Below are 19801 nucleotides of genomic sequence, written 5' to 3'. Positions count from 1 at the left end.
TAGATTAACGGCATTGTCCCAACACAAAAATGTCATGACATATTTGATAAATTAAATACAAATGTAGTAAAATATGTTTTAATGACAATATCTTATACAAATACAATTATCCTTAGGACTCAGCAAAAACTATGCATACCATTTTTGAATGTTGAAGTATTTAGGGGGGTCAAATTTACAGTAAATGTTATTGAGAGGTCAAATGAATAAAACAAAGTAATGGGAGTTTTGGTGATTAGTCCAAGAAAACTATTGTGGTCATACTTTGTTTTTTAGCAAACATTTGCTGATGAAACCGTGTTTAAATTATACTACGGTAAAAAGCTAACTCGTCATCGTCTCTTACCTTTTTTACCCTGTGTGGGTTCTTCTCTCTCCGGCACTTGCGGATGTCCATCTCTGTCGTGTTGACACAGCCTGGCTGCGCGAGGCGACAGGAGAAAGAGTGTGTTTCAGGTTCAGATAACAATGTTTCTGCTGCATGCATTATCTGCGCCCATCCTCCTCACACAATATGATGCTGTGTCTCTATTCAGCAATGCTACGCTAACAAAAGGCTTGTATGCAAAGTGACTGGCACCACATCTGATTCTGCTCCCAATGACAAACAGGGCTCTAAGCTGAACCATGTGGAGCTGAATCTGCTGTTTTCAGGCTTTAAATGCTAAAATTGTCTTCCAACATAATAGTCTTTTCTTTGTTCATTTGCATTTGTACACAGTGTCCTTTTTCTTTTATTCATAGTGCTAACCCACCACTGGCCGATGGACATCCCAGAATGCCCTCTCCTGGCTGTCCAGGATCTTCCTCTCTGCCTTGTCCTTCTTCCTGTCAATCCTGTCAACAGAGGAAACAGGACACTTAAAAATAGAGCATGTTCCTCTGAAATACCAAGTCAAACACAATAAATCAGGCCCCATATTTAAGCCACATTTATGTAAATACCACTTGCAGCGCAGACTAGGGAGGAAAAGGCTAAAGAGTATAGGTCTTGAACTGTCTGCCGCCTCACTAAGCGATGTCTGGTTTCGCCTCTGTTTGGCCCGATCTATTACATAACGGACATTTACTAATCGGCCCTCGTCAGATTATGGTTTGCTCCCCAGGCGTAAGGAGAGTTATTGCCTCCCCTCACTTGAACTATAGATTTGCCGCTATACAATGACCATTTTTAACACATTTTCTAGAAGAAGAAGGCTCTTTTCTCACTGAAATGCATGAGATATCAGTGCTGTGTTTACACATGCAAGCCACCAGATGGAAGTCTTGCTAAGAGATAGAAATTAGGCAGAAATGTGTGTGTTCAATTCCATAAGGAGGATGCTTGCTGTGTTTAATGCATGAAACCCTGCAGTCAAAACAGCGCATAAAAACAGTAAATGAAAAAAAGCATTTCCCCCTATGGACAATGCACACTGTGCAAACTGTTTCCATTCCTTGGGGAAATAACAAATAATGCATGCATCCAAAGGTTAGTATGAATGTAAACCTGATCTTTTTATATCCTGCTGTAAGTGTGTCATGTTAGCATGACTCTGACGTCAGGAGGAAATGGTTTATACCGACATGTACGCTCTCACATACTCACTTGACTTGAGCCTCAGCTTGCATGAAGATAAATTCCCACTTCCTGGCGAAAGCCCTCTGCAGCCGGGCGAGGTTCTCCTGGTGGAACCAATCAGCACAGCGTGAGGGGAGAGGGCTTTTTGAATTCAAGGCCTTAAGATGATTACATTATTCATTCAATGTGATGGCCAGCGCTGACGGCATGGGGTGACTTCTCACTAACGTGTTTCTGAGCGACTGATACTACACAGTAATTCTAATGAAAAGTGTTATTCATAGGCACAAATACGCTATTGAGCTAATCATTGTACATTTTAGGAAATATGTATTTTTCACCGTCTTTTGGAGAGTTAAATAAGACGATCGACACCACTTTACCTTCTGTACTGTGAATATGAAGCTACACCGCCAGTTAGCTTAGCATAAAGACTGGAAACAGGAAACAGCTATCCTGATTCTGCTTAAAGTTTCAAAGGGAAATCTGCTTGCTAACACTTTTAAAGCTAATCAACATTTTATATTTCATTAATGTAATCCTTACAGGGGTTAACGGTCCCATGTCATGCTTTTCCAGTTATCACCCGTCCCCTTGTGTGTTATGTAGCTTTTTATGCATGTAAACGGTCTGCAAAGTCACAAACCCTCAAAGTACACCCTGTAGCGAGTAAAACTCTAACACAGAGAAGACGTGTCTATGCTGCTCCAGAACGCCTCGTTGGAGATTTTTCTTTTTCCATTTTTTCCTTCCGGGTCCTATTGACGTAACGAAGTCCAAATGGACCAATCCGCGGAGCTCCACACACACACACACTCACTCAGCCTTATATTTTCTCAGCCGCGGTATTGCGGAGCTCCGCACACACACACTGAGCTCAGGCTCAGGCTCCGCGGTGTCTCGCTGTCTCGCAGACCACACGCAGCAACCAGGAAAGGACACCAGTAATCCAGCTCACACTGTCCGCCTCAAAAGGCGGAGCAGCGAGCCCCGCAACGTCCCGCCAACACGGCACCCAGACCCCACGCAGCATTCTCATCTGTTTGTCATTACTGGTGTTTTCTGGTTGCTAACAAACGCCATTGTAACACATAATACACATTAAGGCTGCACGATATATCGTGTCGTGACGATAATCGCGATATGCGCATGCGCGATATTGACATCGCAGGACGTGCAATTAAAACAATTTTTTATTTTAGGACGTGCGATATTAAGTAGGCAAATTAACTCAAACACGTCATGTTACAATTCTTTTGCTGCTTGCTACAAAAGGAAAACTTGCACAGCTCTCATGTCAGGGGTACTTGAGTGAGTGACATGCAGGCTTTGCATGCACAGCAAACCACCTATCACAGTCAAATCTCCAAAGCAAACGGACCCGGTGATTAAAGGTAAAAACACTGAATAAAGTAGTTTCATGTGTTTCTCCAAGGCAGTTCGGCGCTGCTAACCAAGCTCGCTCAGCTTGTTGCTCTGATCCAGACGTCCGTGACTAAAATCCTTCATCCGGTTAAATATAGTTAGAAAAATACCAATTGTATAGCATTAAAGTTCAAGAAAGGATGGTTTGTGGACAATTCCTGTATTTTTTCATATCGCAATATATATCGCAGGGGGGAAAAAATCGCAATGTCAGTTTTTTGTATGAGAAACCAATGTGATTTTGGAACATTGAACAATGTAAATCTATTCTAGTAGACCTCAACAATGGAATTATGCATTAGTAGAAATGGCCATGACATGGGACCTTTAAGTGCTTATTCAGTCAGGTAAATTTTTGGAAATCATCTCGAATGTGAGGCGGATTACCAAAAAATATTGTGACTCATATTATAAAGTCTTAATTGAGATGCATAGGACATACATGATACATACAGGAGAAAAAGAAATAAAAGCTTTCCACAAATCCATATACACATCAGAGCTGCATACCAACTCAAAGCTGTCATAGACTGTACACGGCCTCATTATAAAAGGGAAACAAATATTCGGAGTACAAAGTAGCATGATGTTAACAGTGAGAGCAATGAGGCCTGGAGGCATAAAGTGACCTGAATAGGAAGGGAAGGAAGTCTGCTGGACAATAGTTGCACAGTAATTGAGAATATCAAAGTGCGATGGATTGCTATTGTGGATCAGCAGGAGATCAGCAGTGCAGTAATGCCCCTCTTGGGGCTATATTGATCTGCAAATGCCAAGTAGGTCATAGATATTTGTATTTGGGGCCAGTAAATGACTGCATTGAATTCTGAAAAATGGTGCTCCTGCAAAAATAAGAATGACCTTTGACAGATTTGATTTAATGTCTGTGATTCGATAATGGCTTTCTGCAGGGTTGAATGGATTTTGGCCTTTCGAGGCCCCAGAGGATATTGTTACAGCTCTTCTGTTTTTCAGCAAGAAAACAGGAAATTCAGAGTGTCATCAGAGTATGCTCCAGACACTGTAAGAGCACTGAACTGAGAGCTTCCCAGCAATCGCTAAACCAAAAACGAAAGTGTACTTACGGCTTCGTAGTCAGCTAGCTCGAGCCTGGCCTTATTCTGCATGGTGCGCTTGCACAGGTAAATGGCTGGAGGGGAGGAAAGGGAGAGAGAGTGAGACATGAAAAGGGCAACAGAGTTAATCAGATGGGTTATCTGCTTTGTAGCTGCAAAATAAAAAAGGAAAATCTCCAATGGATTTCTTTTTTTACTGAGGTCTCAGCTGTGTGAAGTACCACTAATGAATGTTTTGCTGGAGCAGGCAGCGGCGTGTTGCCTTCGGAAATAACAAGCCTTGAGTAAATGCCATGCAGACAGTCATAGCAGCTCCTTTATTTTGTTTAGTTAATCTTATCCCGCAGGATTCTGTGTAGTGGGGGCTCCTCGAGGGCCAGATACATTACAGGGAATGGCCCTCTGGATCAATACTCAGAGAGTATCAACAACAGAACTACAGTGTGAGTTGTGTTTCAGAGAGACAACTGAAGGCATTCGCGACAACTTACTAGTTTGTCGAAAGACAGAAAAACTGAGAGCGTGTGTCACTCACCATAGTCTGTGTTCTCCGGCTCCCAGCAGTTTGAAGGCCAGAAGTAAGGAGACTGATGAAAACAGAATCAGAGTTTGTTTATTTACTCAAACAATCCAAATTACATTCTTTACTTGCCATAAGTGTCTAGATAAACAATAATATTCTCCAATTTGAATGTTGGATTCTCAGTCCTCCCACCACCCACGCTCCCTCTGCACTTCCACACGCCAAGTGGAAAGACGCCTCATTGTTTGATGATGATCCTTGACGTCCGTGTGCTGCACATAAACTATCTGGGGAGCAATGGTAGCTATTTTCTCTCTATCCATATTTAATTGTCTATTGCAACTGATATTACACATTCAAAGTTCATTCCCGATTCTATTAATAATAGATCACTCACATCCAACATGCATTCTTAATAACGGAGCAGAATTAGAAGTTGGTGGTATTCAACCACATATATCATTCCCACTATTACTCATAACGGTAATTAGCCTAGGAGCAGACGCTAACGCTGATAAATGTGCTTGTTTAAGTGTAACGGACAAAAAGGTTAACATGCACTCATCAGCGTTATCATTTGCAGAGAGGAGAGAGTTTAACTGTAAGCCTTCACTGCGTGCTCCAAAAAAGCGAATTTGTTATAAACAGAATACAGTTGTCATTAAATCTGGGTCTTCAGCCAGAATAGTATCTATTTATAGACCAGCAAACAAAACATCCCCCGTCACTACGCCTTACAGCCCGGCCATGGATATTAGCCGATGCATTTAATTTGCACCGTGAATTCTTTTTATGTTCTGATGACGTGGGCCTGTTGCATCACGACAACATCAGAGGGAATATTTTTAGCCCCCTCTGAATGAGCCAGTGTGACACATGCTGGCTCTCTACTCAGGCACAATAATGGTTTTTAATCCTGAGCAATAGAGGTGAAGATAAATGCATTCAGAGGTATATTGAGTGGGAGGAGTAGGGATGGGGGGGCTGGTGATGGTAAAAAAGTGCAGAGCCAGCGTGGAGCAAACTATGTGCTTTCCCCATCTGGAAGCCTGCCGAGTGTAGCTGGCCAGAATTAAGATCCCAATGTCCCGGTCACAGTATTGAGTCACCGTGGAGCCCGTTAGCCGTCAGAGGGATCTGTCAAAATTCATGCTGGATAGGATGTAGCAAAATAAAAATAAAAAACACCCCTCTGAGAAGCTGCGCGGCGGCCTGTGGGCCCCGTTCTGCGGCCCACATCCTGCTCTGACGCAGCGTCCAACAGGGATAGACAATATCGACCTTGGTGGGGTGAGTAATAGGCTTAGCAAGGCTTGGTATCATGAGCATCAAGCTATAAACACATCCCTCTTGATAAACTACCATCATCTGATAATTGGATATTTAAAAGGCCTGCTTAAACATACCAAGGGTTTGCCCACGGTGAGTGTTCCCGTACCTGAAAGCGATAAAGGGTTCCATCATCTTTAAGGGTCAATACATGGTCAGAGATGGGGAAGATGTAGCCATGGGCAGCGACCAAACTCCCGAGGTGGATGGCTTCAGCTGTGGACATGAGAGAAAAGCACACAGATAGGAGGAAGTGGGGGGGTGTTCAAATTGCTTTCCTCTTCAATTGAGCTCTATTGTGCTCGCATGTTATGACAAATTTCTCAGCGGGCTTACCTATGTCCTCAATGGAGAGGTTTTTCATCAGCCAAGCGACAATGTCCGCTCCTGTATTCAAAGAATCAGTTAGAAGAAGTGACATCACAGTCCTACATGTGCAGTAGTTTCGACAAAAGCAGCAATCCAAAAACACAAATGAGCTTCGAGGAAGTCTTTGTGATCCGTCCCTGTTCAAGGCCGTGAGTGGAAGCTGTCTAAATGTAACATGATGTTCACAGGTTAGTAGTCCTGTCTCTCTCTGCTCCTGGACAGCATGATGTTTGGCCGGATATCTGTGCTTTGGCAGAGGCTATTGAGCAAGATAGCGCAGCCATTGGGCGCGGGGGGAGAAATGTGTAGCAGTGACTCCGAAACAACCTTTGGGAGAGCGGGAGCGACCTCGTCGTCCAACACTGGTGACTCATGTCATACACAAGCATACACGATACACCAACACATGAAGGAGTACAGGGCATTCACACAGATGGACACAGGCGAGAGGAGAAGGAGAAGTGTGACAAGGGCAGCGTCACACCACAGGCTGTTTCCTCAGCGGCAGCCATTTAAATTAGCCTAAAAGGTAATATTTGCTTTTCTGATCCTGAACAAAACACACACACACACCTACATCAAGCACATCAAGTAGGTAAGTAAGGCAAACACTAATTTAGGAAGAAATACAAGATACTGCAGCATATGTTGATGTGGTATCACACGCAGCCACATACAGTAAACAGGCATGTCCAGACACTATCTCTTCACATACAAGTACTCACCTGACACCACGCTGGGGATCTTGGAGAGGAAGCTTTTGACAGTCCGGATGGCTACACCTCCTGCTTTCTCATCTTGTATTCGTGTAACAATGTCTTCGATCTGTGTGGAGGACAGAGGGAGATTTTTACAACTCATCACAGTGATAGAAGAGAAAAACACTCAATGAAGGACACTTTTATTAGTTTTCAAGGCAAAAATGTGATTCCATACTTCATTCAACTGCATCAACTGACATTTTGTTATGCAACACGGGGAAAATGATGAAACATGACTGCTTTGATCAAATCGGATTTAAATTAATCAAATCACTTGATAATTGATCCTTCCATTTTCATTTCACATCTATTGTTAATGCTGCATTTTTTAATTAACATGCATTTTCATCGCATCCGTTTTTTAAATCAATTAATTGTAATACTTCCATCCTTCATATATATACATATATATATATATATATATATATATATATATCTGTATGTTGCTAGCATTGTGCAGCTGCTGTTTGCTGTTCAGGAATGATACAACGGCTTCATCAGAGTATTTGTACTGAGAACAGCTTTGTGCCAAGGTTGATGAGCGCAGTGAGAGTAAATAAAAAGATAGAGCCTGTAAAACCAAAACAAAGAGCTCAAAGATACTAAACCAGGGTAACTGCATATTTGAGTGTGAATGCTGATACAGCATTCCAACTACTTGTTGTGCTATGCACACAATTATTTATTATTATTCCGCAGGGTTATTTTACGCCTCTTCTGCTCCCACATTCCACATCGCAGAAACATCGTTCAAACATCAAAACGTTCAGCTCGGTCGGGAATCGATGACTATTACTTTTCTTATTCATAACTTTCCTAATTCCAGAGATACATCCCATAATTCATCAAATTTTTAACATGGAAGTCAATGGAGAAACTCTTCAGACTTGAAAAATCTTCATGCGACTTCAACTGCTAACTGTTCCTTCATACTTTCACTCAGAAACGTTAACTTTAATATGTTACACATCTTTCTGACATTCTTGTAACACAACTTTTAAATATGATTCGTACTTTTAGAGATATTAAACATTGTTCAGACCTTGGTAAAGAGGCCTTCTTCAGATTTTAGAGTGCGTGATGTCACAGCTAGAGTGGAGGACAGATTTAATTTTGAGAAATGTAGAAAAACATCCCGTAGCTTGAAAAATAAAAAAAAATTATGCAAAATAATTAAACAAAATGCCTCTTGAGGGCATGAAGGGACAAAAACTTTCAACATGTCTCCATTAAACCCCATTGTAAGTTCAGCCTCATCTTTCCCCACCACAGCAGCCGCACACCTTTAGTTAATCTGCCAAAAAGGCCACATTATTAACCCGAAAGTACACCAAAAGTACACTTCAGATGCTCAAGTTCCTTGACATGTTTCACGCTTTGAAATTTCACCGAAATCTGTTACGGTTCTTCAACAAAACGTTCACATGTAAGAGGTTTATCTCTCATTCAGAACAATGAAAATGCTCTCCTCTCACTGATTACTGCACATCACCATGGAAACCTTTGATCTCTGGACATGTCTAGCTCAAATATAAACACCTGTGTCATGGAACAGGATGATGTCATAACTCCAACTGACATGCTCAGAGCAGCAGATTTCAGATAATGGCTAACACAGCTCTACATCAAATCTGATGTGCAGTAATGTGGTGTTACTATGGCAAAGCATCCCTCGCCATAAAACAGCAGCAGACTTCAGATAATAGTTAATGGTCCTGCCCTCAACAGCTCTACGTCAATTATGGGGTGTCATCATATGCCGTTTCCATGGAAACGCATCCCTCGCCTTAAAACACGATGTCGCTGTAACTCCAATGGACACGGTCTGATCGTCCCCCAAACTTCACTTGTATATCACCGGTCCATGCCTCAACAACTTTACGCCAAATCTGAGATCTCACCATAGGCTGTTGCCATGGAAACGCATCCCTCGCCATAAAACACGATGTCGCTGTAGCTCCAATGGACACGGTCCGGTCGTCCCACAATTTTCACTTGTATATCACCGGTCCATGCCTCAACAGCTTTACGCCAAATCTGAGATCTCACCATAGGTTGTTTCCATGGAAGCGCATCCCTCGTCAAAAATCACGATGTTGTCGTAATTTATATGAAAATGGTCAAAACACCACCAGACTTCAGATGACAGTTAATGGTCCAGTCCTCAACATGTCTATGTGCCATTAGTGAGTTTTCCTCAAAAGCTGTTGCCATGGCAACACATCCCTTGCAATAAAACACGATATTGCTATAACTCCTATGAAAATTGTCAAAAAGTGCTCAAACTTCACGTATGCTAACAGTCCAGCTGTGAAGACATCTACATGATAGTTTTCTGATTTCTTCAAATGCCGTTGCCATGGCAACACAATGGTCACCATGAAACACGGTTTTCTCATAACTTCAGTGAAAATGCTCCAAACGGCCCAAAACTTCACAGGTTTGGTAACGATGCAGCCATCAACACATTTAAGCGTATTATGGGGTTTCATCAAATGATGTTGCCATGGCAACACAATGCTCGACATGAAACGCGGTTTTCTCATAACTTCAGTGAAAATGCTCCAAACGGCCCAAAACTTCACAGGTTTGGTAACGATGCAACCATCAACACATCTAAGCGTATTATGGGGTGTTATCAAATACCGTTGCCATGATGACAGATCATTCGCCATCAAGTTAGTTAAAAAGTTTGTGGTTCAAATATTCTGCTGCTTTTCCAAGCCTTTTTACTTTCTTTTCTTCTCTTATCACACATTCAAGCCCTCACTGTTCATGTATCATTTCAGTCTAAATTATTCACTTTCTTCTTACACATTACATTTCAGCATAGCAGTTTAGCGTCAGCTTTTCAGCATAAAGCATTCCCCCTAGCAATTTCTTCAGGAATTGCATTTTCTAGTTGGAGATTGTTCTTCAATGGTTTGTTGCTATGATGGAATTCTTCAGATTTCAAATTTCAAATTTAGGAGACCACTCAGGACAACATACTAGTTTCGGGGACCTCACAAACTGGACATCATTTTTTTTTTTTTTTACAGATATCAACTTTATGGTTTTGAAATATGTAATACAGAGTGGACACTTCACTAGTGATTCTGGGAATCGACCTGAAGCCATTTTAATACTGGTGAAGATCCAAAATGAGGCCAAACACTTGAATTAAAACATACTGTATATGGTTTTGATAGTAATCTAAAGTGACACCATGTGCACTCTATGAAGCTCAGTCCTTAAATGGGTCACACACTCGCACAGTAATATAGCAACACATTGGGGTGATTTATTTATCTTTAACAAGGGCTTTTATCAGAAGCTTTGGTCAATTGAAAAAGGCTGTCAGAGCTATCCTCCAGAGGCAGAGATAAACATCACACCTCCGACACAGCCAAAGCCTCAAACACATCACACATCACACACCTAAAATTAGGCCCAGCTCAGCACTGATCACCAGGGAGAGCACAAGCGAGAAAACAAGACAACATCAAGTCACTCAAAGACATGGACACACATGTACGAGGACATCCATTATGTTTTTATGTTGGTGCGGTTGTTTATAGAGGATAAGCAGTCAAGTCAGGTCCTGTATTGATGTGAGCGGTCAGTGCTCTGCTGTAGAAATCAATCCAAGTCAAAAAGATCCTTATTTTGCACACTTGCAGCCAACAATTCACAGAACAGTCGCTGCTAAGGAGGTTGTGCTGGCTATTAAATTCTTTATGGCTCCCTAAGCATCTGTCTAGTAGGTATTAGGCACACTCAGATGCTCTCACACATACACAATCAAACACACACGCTGCTACAGTATGACAGAGCTGATTAGGTGGATTTCAAGGGTTCATCTCACAGCCTCAGCACACTGAAAATTGTAAAAGGCCTTTTTACATGTTACTTGTTCTCTCATCAGGCTATAAAGCATGTTCCCTCCTTCTCACACCACATTTACAGTTCTTCTCAAGTCACGATCACAGGCGCACCGCATCCCGCTGTGCTCCAGTTCGTGCCACTTCTGGACCCTCTTCTCTCTTTCTTCTTCCCTTTCGCTGTCCATTCATCTTTTAACACTGCATACATACGAGTGAACACCCACCACTGTGGCGGAAAGACAGGCTCTAAGACATGTAATAGTTTTAAAATCGCACCTGTTTACAGTACGTGTTTGCTTTGTTTAAATTACAAACCATGCTCGTCTCTCTGAATGGTTAATGTTGGTTGGGACTGAAAAATCTCAGCAACTACTGGAAAGAATGACCTGTCAATTAGTATTTTACCTGTAAAATGTACTTTCTGGGTCTCTTGTCAACTTCGTATTCAACCAACTTTTGGATTAAGTGTAGTCCTACAACATTCTGTAACATTTACACAAAAACATCTACATTAATTTTGTAAAGGTAAGTAAGCAGTTGACGGCACATTTACTAAACCAACTTCACAATAGGTAATCATCCTCCCAGCAAAGCATTACATGGATGATTTATACACACGGCCCCATAAATTACATTACATTACATGTCACTTGTTAGATGCTTTTATCCAAAGCGACTTACATACTCAATACTGTGGGCAATCCCCACAGGAGCAATTTGGGGTGAAGTGTCTTGCCCAGGGACACAACAACATGCTGACTGCAGTGGGACTCGAACTTGGTACTCCCTGATTTGAAGTCCAGCACTCTATCCACTGAGCCACAGCTCCATCAAGATGCATATGGATTTAATAAGACCCATAATGCAGAGGTGGCAAAGAGCCCTGCGTGGCAAGACAATTACCAATCTCTCACCATAAGCTTGAGAGAGTGTCTTGGCATGAATTATTGAACATCCACTATGCAGAATTACTGCTTCAACTCTTGTTGATAAATCTCTCGCAGAGAACAGAGCCTTGGTATTTCAGGCCTGTTTTCGCCTACATGTGAGCATCAACTGTTTTACATGAGCACAATGAAGGGTGCAACAGATTAGCACGGAAGAACATCACAATCCTGCCTATAAAGACAAACCTTCCGAGCGAAAAAATATGGCAGAAAAATGGCTTTGAAATCCCCTCGGCTCGGTCCAACTCTGAAGGACTCCTCAAATCCCCTGGGACACAGCAACATGCAAAGGATTTAGTCCTTTTGTTCTCATGCAATAATGGACTTTGGCCTGGGTATGGCACTATGGAAAAGGAGAACTCATTATCTCTCCATAGGATGACAGCCGACAAGAAGTACTTGGCGCAGCTACATAAAGTGCACATCGTATCTCCTGCATGTACGAGCTAATGGTGTTTGCAGCTTGGTGTGGAGGGCTTTTGGAGGGATGAAAATTGCTGCTAGCATGCGATAACAGCACTTTGCCCCTCGCCACCAAGCTCTATAAATGATTATCAGGAGAACACTTGTGTATCTTGCCACTGTATGTTTGCATTTGCTACACACGTGTGTATATTTGTACCATTGCATGACTGTGTCTGTGTATCTGTGTGTGTACGCTGTCCATCTTATCTTTAATGGCTTTGAGGGCAGCAGTAGCACATAATGATGCGTGTACGAGGGTGTAGGGACAATGTGAATAAGCAGCTACTGTAGAGGTGAACACCAAAAAATGACGGTCATCAGTTGAGAAAAAAAACATTTAGTACACATTAATGTCAGGACAAGCTTAAGCGCTCTAATGTCTTAATCAAGATCATAGGACAAAAGGACATAAATGACAGCAACGTTAATCATAAATCAATTAACTGAATGCTACGTGTTAGGCTCTGGTATGTAGGCCGGATGTGAGGATACATTCATTTCTCCTACAATGTGAAACCCTGTGCCTCTTTTTCCAGAAATGGCCACAGATGAAGCTATTAAAAACCGCCTTTAGAAATGAGACAGCTGCTGTTTAAAGATGTATCAGGCGGTAATAGCTCCATTAATGATTAAGCAGTCATCAGTGAGGCTCAGGCACACTTGTCACAGTTGAAAGACAATGGGGTCTGTGAGGACACGTGTCCAGGTGACGGGAGAAAAAATAAATGTCTGAATGAAGATGGAAGAGTGATGTGCCCTGCAAAGTTTAAAGTCTGCTAAAGTTTGAAGGGCATTGTCAAACACCTAAAGCAGCCATAATACATTTACTAGTGTAAAATAATTTAAACTGTTGTTTTCATTAGTGCTTTAAAGTGGACCTATCATGCTATATTTGAATAATATATTGTAGGGCCATACCTATATAAAACATGTCTGCAAAGTTTTTTTTTTCAAAATACCAAACAGATCATGCATTTTAGCCATGCCTCATTTCGCTCTATTTGCTCTTTTTTAGCCCTGTTTTTGTAAGGGCTGAATCTGTGAGAAGTCTTCTTCGCTGCTTTTGTGGCAGACTACAGCGCCACCTACAGGCCTGGCATATGCATTACAGCGTCTCCAGCGCTTTCGAACGGCAACGGCCGTGGCTGTCTCCTCCTGATAGGTGGAGAGTTACCCATATAGGCGGAGCTCCTCGTTTCTGACGTCAGAGATATTTCAAATCTGTATGTGTCTGTATCAGATCTGTTTTTAGAGATTTGGGTATGGAGGAAAAGAGAGAGGGTTGTGTTTTCTGACATTTGGTGAGTTCCCTGACACACCGGGGACACATATCCATGTATAAAAAACGTACAGAAGTGCATTTTGCATGATAGGTCCCCTTTAAGCTACCTAAGAGTCATTTGCGTTTTAAATGTACTCAGAAGCCTTATATTAGTTTCTCATTATAACAGGAAATCCTGGGCAACTCCATATTCAAAGATTAGAACACAAACAACAACACAACCATATTTAAATGTATTGTTTTCATGATTCATTAGAGGACTGTCTTACATTATGCATAATGCTATTATAAATGGAACAATCCGGCTGGATTTCACTGCTCAGTGGAAACACAGCAGCAGAATCACAAAATGTCCCGAAAAAATAAGAAAGATAAAGCGAGCGCAGGATTTCTTCTTTTATTTATATCTGCAGAGAAATTAACATTCCCATTTATCTTAAATAAGTCTCAAATATCACAGTGACATTCAAAATAATTTCCAATTCTGGCACTGTAATCCTCCAGAGTCTGATTAAATATGAATAAATGCTAACTTAGTTAACCTTCAACCATAAATGGAGATACTGTAGTGAATGGTTATTCATCATCTGACCTTAGCGCAGAAACTGTTCATATTCACAGTTTAATGAGTCAGTTAAATCACTCTGAAGGTTTGATCAGTCCAGCTTCATTCCTATCCATATATATATCTATATTCAAAAAGGTTTTTACAAAGGTTTATATAATTTAAAGAATATTAAATATTACATTTATAATGTTTTTGTTTCTAGTAACATATCATATTTATAATTTATATGTCAACAAAATGAAAAAAATAAGTGGACCTTGATTCATCCAATGTTCAGATTTTTCTTTTGCTGATGTATGCATATATAAGATAATGCCTCATTTGCATATTCAAATGTACAATTCCAGAAAACTGGTAACATCTGTTGGTAAATGGTTTTCGTGTAGTGTATCCCATTAAACAAATATACTATATAAGTATATAAACCTTTTATTGGCTTTGTTTGAGATGTGGAGAAGCCTCCATCTCCTGAAGCCTGGCTGGATTTACTGTAGTACTGTACCTTATTATAACGGACTGAATCAATCAATCAATCAATGTTTATTTATATAGCCCAATATCACAAATGTTACATTTGTCTCAGTGGACTTTACAGTTTGTACAAAATATCAGTATGACAATACGACACCCTCTGTCCTTAGACCCTCACATCGTACAAGGAAAAACTTCCGAAGAAAACCCACAGTTAAAGGGAAAAAATGGGAGAAACCTCAGGGAGAGCAACAGAGGAGGGATCCCTCTCCCAGGACGGACAGACGTGCAATAGATGCCGTGTGTAAATTGAAAGATAATACATTTGCAACATAGGTAGTCCAAATGTTTGGAAATGCATGTGTGTATAATAGGAAGATGAATCCACGAGGATATCCATCCAGGACCTATGATCCAGGACCACAGCCACGACTCAAGATCCAGGGCTCGCGATCCAGGACAGAGGAGCGCAGGATCATCCATGACTCCGGATCCCGGCGTATATAGACACCAAAAAGAAAGACATTTGGGGAAGCTGGGTTAATCGGAACATGAGAGTACACAGGTATAGACAGAGAGAAGGAAGAAGTAAGATGTCCCCCGACAAACTAAGCCTATATCAGCAAAACTAGGGGCTGGATCTAATCAGCCCTAACTATAAGCTTTATCAAAAAGGAAGGTCTTAAGCGCACTCTTAAAAACGGATAGGGTGTCTGCCGCCCCGAACACAAACTGGAAGCTGATTCCACAAATGTGGAGCTTGATAAGAAAAGGCTCTGGCTCCCATTGTACTTTTAGAGACTCTAGGAACAACCAACAACCCTGCAATCTTGGAACGCAATGCCCTAGTAGGACAGTAGGGTATAATGAGTTCTTTAAGGTAAGATGGCGCCTGCCCATTAAGGGCTTTGTAGGCGAGAAGAAGAATTTTAAATTCTATCCTGTGTTCTATAGGGAGCCAGTGTAAGGCAGCCAGAACAGGAGTAATGTGGTCCCTTTTCCTAACTCTGGTTAGTACACGAGCCGCAGCATTTTGAATCAGCTGAAGCGACTTGACTGACTTCTTGGTACACCCTGATAATAAAGAGTTACAATAATCCAGCCTTGAAGTAACAAATGCATGGACTAGTTTCTCTGCATCGTTTTGAGGCAAGATATGCCTGATTTTTGCAATGTTACGTAGATGGAAGTAGGCGGTCCTTGAAATTGATTTTATGTGGGCATTAAAGGATAAATCCTGATCAAATATAACACCAAGATTCCTTACAGTCTCACTGGAGGCCAAATTAATGCCATCCATAGTTAGTATATCCTTAGATAATTTGTTTCGTAGATTCTTCGGGCCAAGTACAATAACTTCAGTTTTGGTCGTGTTTAACATCAAAAAGTTTAAGGTCATCCACGTTTTTAAGTCCTTAAGGCAGTCTTGAATTGTATTTAGATGATTAATTTCATCAGGCTTGATTGATAAATATAGTTGAGTATCATCCGCATAACAATGAAAGTTTACAGAATGATTCCTTATAATATTGCCTAACGGAAGCATATATAATGTGAACAAAATAGGTCCGAGCACTGAGCCCTGTGGCACTCCATGGCTAACTTTGGTTTGCGTGGAAGATTCATCATTGACACGTACAAACTGAGAGCGTTCAGATAGATAGGACCTAAACCAGTCTAAAGCAGTTCCCTGTATGCCAACTAAGTGCTCTAGTCTTTGCAATAAGATATCATGGTCGATAGTATCAAATGCAGCACTGAGATCGAGCAAAACAAGAATAGAGACACGTCCCTTGTCAGAGGCTATTAGAATGTCATTTGTGACTTTAACCAGAGCTGTCTCTGTGCTATGATGTGTTCTAAAGCCAGACTGAAAAGCTTCAAATAAATCATTGTTTTTTAAGTAATCACACAACTGTTTTGCGACCGCTTTCTCAAGAATTTTTGAGAGGAACGGAAGATTAGAAATAGGTCTATAGTTGGCTAAAACCTCTGGATCGAGGTTGTGCTTTTTAAGAAGCGGTTTTATCATTGCTACTTTGAATGATTGTGGAACATAGCCTGATAATAAAGACATATTCATAATATTTAATAAATAAGTGCTAATTAATGGAAAAACTTCCTTCAACAGCTTAGTTGGAATTGGGTCTAACATGCACGTTGATGGTTTAGAAGAGAGAATCTGAAGCAACTACTGTACTTTGTCTTTGTTTCAAATGATGTCAAATGTTTGTACTTATGTAATTTGCCTCAAGTGAATTTCTGTGTCAATTGACTCCAAACCTTAATGAACTTCTTTATATACTTTAATTCTCTTATTATCTCAATTGCCCTTTCCTTTTTAACTCTAATGACAAATTAAAAAACATTTAAAAAAATGTACTGATTGAACTTTCTTTCTATACATTTTATTTGTCCAAACATACTCACATAAATGTCAGTTTTATTTCCTAAAACTGTGCATTGCTACATACCAAAAACTCTTTCTTATTCGTTGTTTTAACAAAACACATTTGACTTTGCATTCGTTGACTGTCACTCTTCAACAGATAACAATAAACTGCTGTTATTTCTAGTTGTTTAAGTCCCTGTCATTGAAAATAAAATGGCATTAACGTTTCTCCTCATTCACTGTCAACCTAATTTACAAAAGAAGACCAGATTCTTCCCAGTTTCTCAATTCTTCTGAACTTATTTTGTCCTCAAGCCACTTTTCTTTGTATTACAAAGGTCACAACATCTTTAATTTGAAAGTAATTACATTGAGATTACATGCAGACATTATGTGCTGTTTTCCGGATATTATGAAAAAACTTCTTCAAAGTAAAACCTGTCCCACGGCCACAGCACTCTTTTTGGGCACCATATTGACCTCTGTGCCATGCTGTGCCCATAATTAAGCGAGTTCCAGCTGGTGTTGTGGAGCCTTGGGGAACAAGGTGAGAATAAAGCCTGCTGGAGAGAGAAGACCCGCCCCCCCCCCTTCCTCCACCCAACTGCCACCACCATCCCACTTTCTTAGCATGCCGAGTCATGATGAGGGAGCTGCCTCTCAGCTGGAGCTGACACACGGGGGAGACGACACTGACAGGAGCGACACGGCAGAATGGAAAAGCTTTACCAACCGAGCGTGATGTTTGAAAACTTATACTGCTCTGGAGACGTGTGAATGAATCACATTTGCACATGCTGACATGCACGTACAGTCATGTGTGCAGCATGAACACAAAGACATAAACACTTGCTCGAAGGCTCTTGGCATTTCCCCTTAAAAAAAACGACTAATCACCTGCTATGTCTAATATTGCATTTCAGTGAGGCATCAACTATGTTCTGAAAGAGATACATCCACTGATCCATCTCTTCTCCAAATTGCCATTTCCACAGGAACGCCCTGCAGGGAAAGGCGTTTCTCGTCTGCAATAAACAACTGTTTTCCCATTATGTCCTGCGGCAGGAAAAACATTGCTTTTACACTCCAGTGGAGCCATTTTCCCTGTTGCCAATACCTTTCATATGTAATCCCAGTAATCATTAGTGGAGATGGATTGTGAATGCACTAATCTTAATTGTTTGAATGTGGGAAAAAAGGAATTAAATGCAATCAAATCTGGGCTCTTTGGGTTGCGTTACTTTCGAGAAAAGCCTGCTGAAGGTTAAATTAATGCTAGAGCGCATCTTTGAATTGTTCTGCTAAATGGCTTCTTCAGGTTTCCGTGAGGAGGAAGTAACACATTGAGAGCATTAGGAAGCAACATGTGCTTCCTGTCAGTACATATGTGAACACACATTTGTAGTGATTAAGTTCACAGGATCACATTAGTCCTGTAAACCACACATCACAGTTAAATCACAACTTGCAGTCACATTCTTCCCTCAGGTCAGGTATCACCCTGTGGATTTGTGTTTAATTTAATCACTTACCACGCATTAATAGTAGCTCAAGTTAAAGTGGCCACAACACAGCAGAGACCCTGTCCTAACCAAGACACCCGGAGGTGCGGGACTGTGCAAAGACTCCAATTAGCTGCAGCTTCATAGCCCAGCTGGATGCCCTTTAGGGGAATATGCTGACATCCACAAACTGTGCTGCTTCACTTTGAGCCAACCACACCCATATGTTAGGACGCAGAGCGCTGATGAGTATCCCTTATGGTAACTGACGTGGGTGAGATGTGGAGATTTCAGGTCGTTTTGCATGTAATCTTAGATTCTCAATTTCCATGGCAACACAGTGGCAAGAGGAGTTAAGCAATTAAAAGTTTGTCAAGTTAGGCTCCGGCACGGGCAAGAAGCCAGCCTGACTAAATTACATTAACAGATCGAGCTCTTCGGACAGGAGGGACAATCTTGTCGTCAGTGCTTTCTGGCAAAAAAAAATTCAAAAGGGAGGAATTAATAAGCTGCTTTACGCTTTCCCAAATCAAAGAGAAGATACTTAAAATCAGAGCTTTTGATTTGGCACAGCTCTTGCACGTACGTGTATAATGCAGATGGGAACGCTGCTTAGCTAAGACAGGCTACACTCAAGAGTATGAGCCTACCCACACACCAGCGTGACTCATCGGGTCACCTTGCTGTTGATGAGACTCAAGGAGGACCAAAAAAAGATCATCTCCTCTCTTGTAAAAGTCTGTTGTTAGATACTCAACGGGTTGCTAAGGGCTTGAGTACCAGGAAAACAGGAGTCGGCTCTGCCTCTGAATAGACAGTCCACTCTAGAACAAAGTGGTCTACGCAGATACAGGGGCTACTTTTGAAAAGAGACATGGTCTGAAATGAAGGGCATCAGCCGGCGCACATTCAAATGCTTTCATCCGCCAGTTTTCTTTGTATTTTACTACATGTCAAAAAATGAACCGCAGCTACAACAAACCACAAAAGGTTATTGGCTCCGTAGAGACAGAATTACATTACCTGCAGTTCACTCCGTAGTAAGATTTACCTTAGCGATCATTTACAAAAGGGGCAATTTACATGCAGGAAGGCAACTCTCCCTGCAAACACCTCTCACACCACCTGCATTTTAAATGCCTGTGGGACCGTAAAGGTCCAGATTCTGATAAGGTTCAGTATCCTTTCAGCCACTACTCTGTAATTAGGGAAGAAAAGCAACGGAAGGCTATTTGCATGTGGAGTAATGAAAAAACAACAGCGA

The 19801-nt window shown here is 41.2% G+C and overlaps 1 protein-coding gene across 3 annotated transcripts in view; it reads right to left on the bottom strand.

Annotated features, from left to right (window-relative positions):
- LOC117549877 (regulator of G-protein signaling 6-like) overlaps window positions 1-19801 on the bottom strand; it is a 46327-nt gene that overhangs the window by 10904 nt on the left and 15622 nt on the right. For all 3 annotated transcript variants that reach the window (XM_034221980.1, XM_034221982.1, XM_034221981.1), the window contains exons 3-10: window positions 7009-7108; window positions 6251-6301; window positions 6024-6130; window positions 4598-4649; window positions 4072-4136; window positions 1589-1665; window positions 756-837; window positions 347-421 (exon numbers count right to left, since the gene is read on the bottom strand). In XM_034221980.1, coding sequence (XP_034077871.1) covers window positions 347-421; window positions 756-837; window positions 1589-1665; window positions 4072-4136; window positions 4598-4649; window positions 6024-6130; window positions 6251-6301; window positions 7009-7108 — 609 coding nt within the window. The remainder of the gene's footprint in view (window positions 1-346; window positions 422-755; window positions 838-1588; window positions 1666-4071; window positions 4137-4597; window positions 4650-6023; window positions 6131-6250; window positions 6302-7008; window positions 7109-19801) is intronic.

The sequence above is a fragment of the Gymnodraco acuticeps genome, unplaced genomic scaffold (assembly GCF_902827175.1).
Source record: "Gymnodraco acuticeps unplaced genomic scaffold, fGymAcu1.1, whole genome shotgun sequence".
Taxonomy (NCBI): Eukaryota; Metazoa; Chordata; class Actinopteri; order Perciformes; family Bathydraconidae; genus Gymnodraco; species Gymnodraco acuticeps.
Note: the sequence above shows the minus strand (reverse complement) of the source record. Positions and strands in the feature narration are given on the sequence as shown.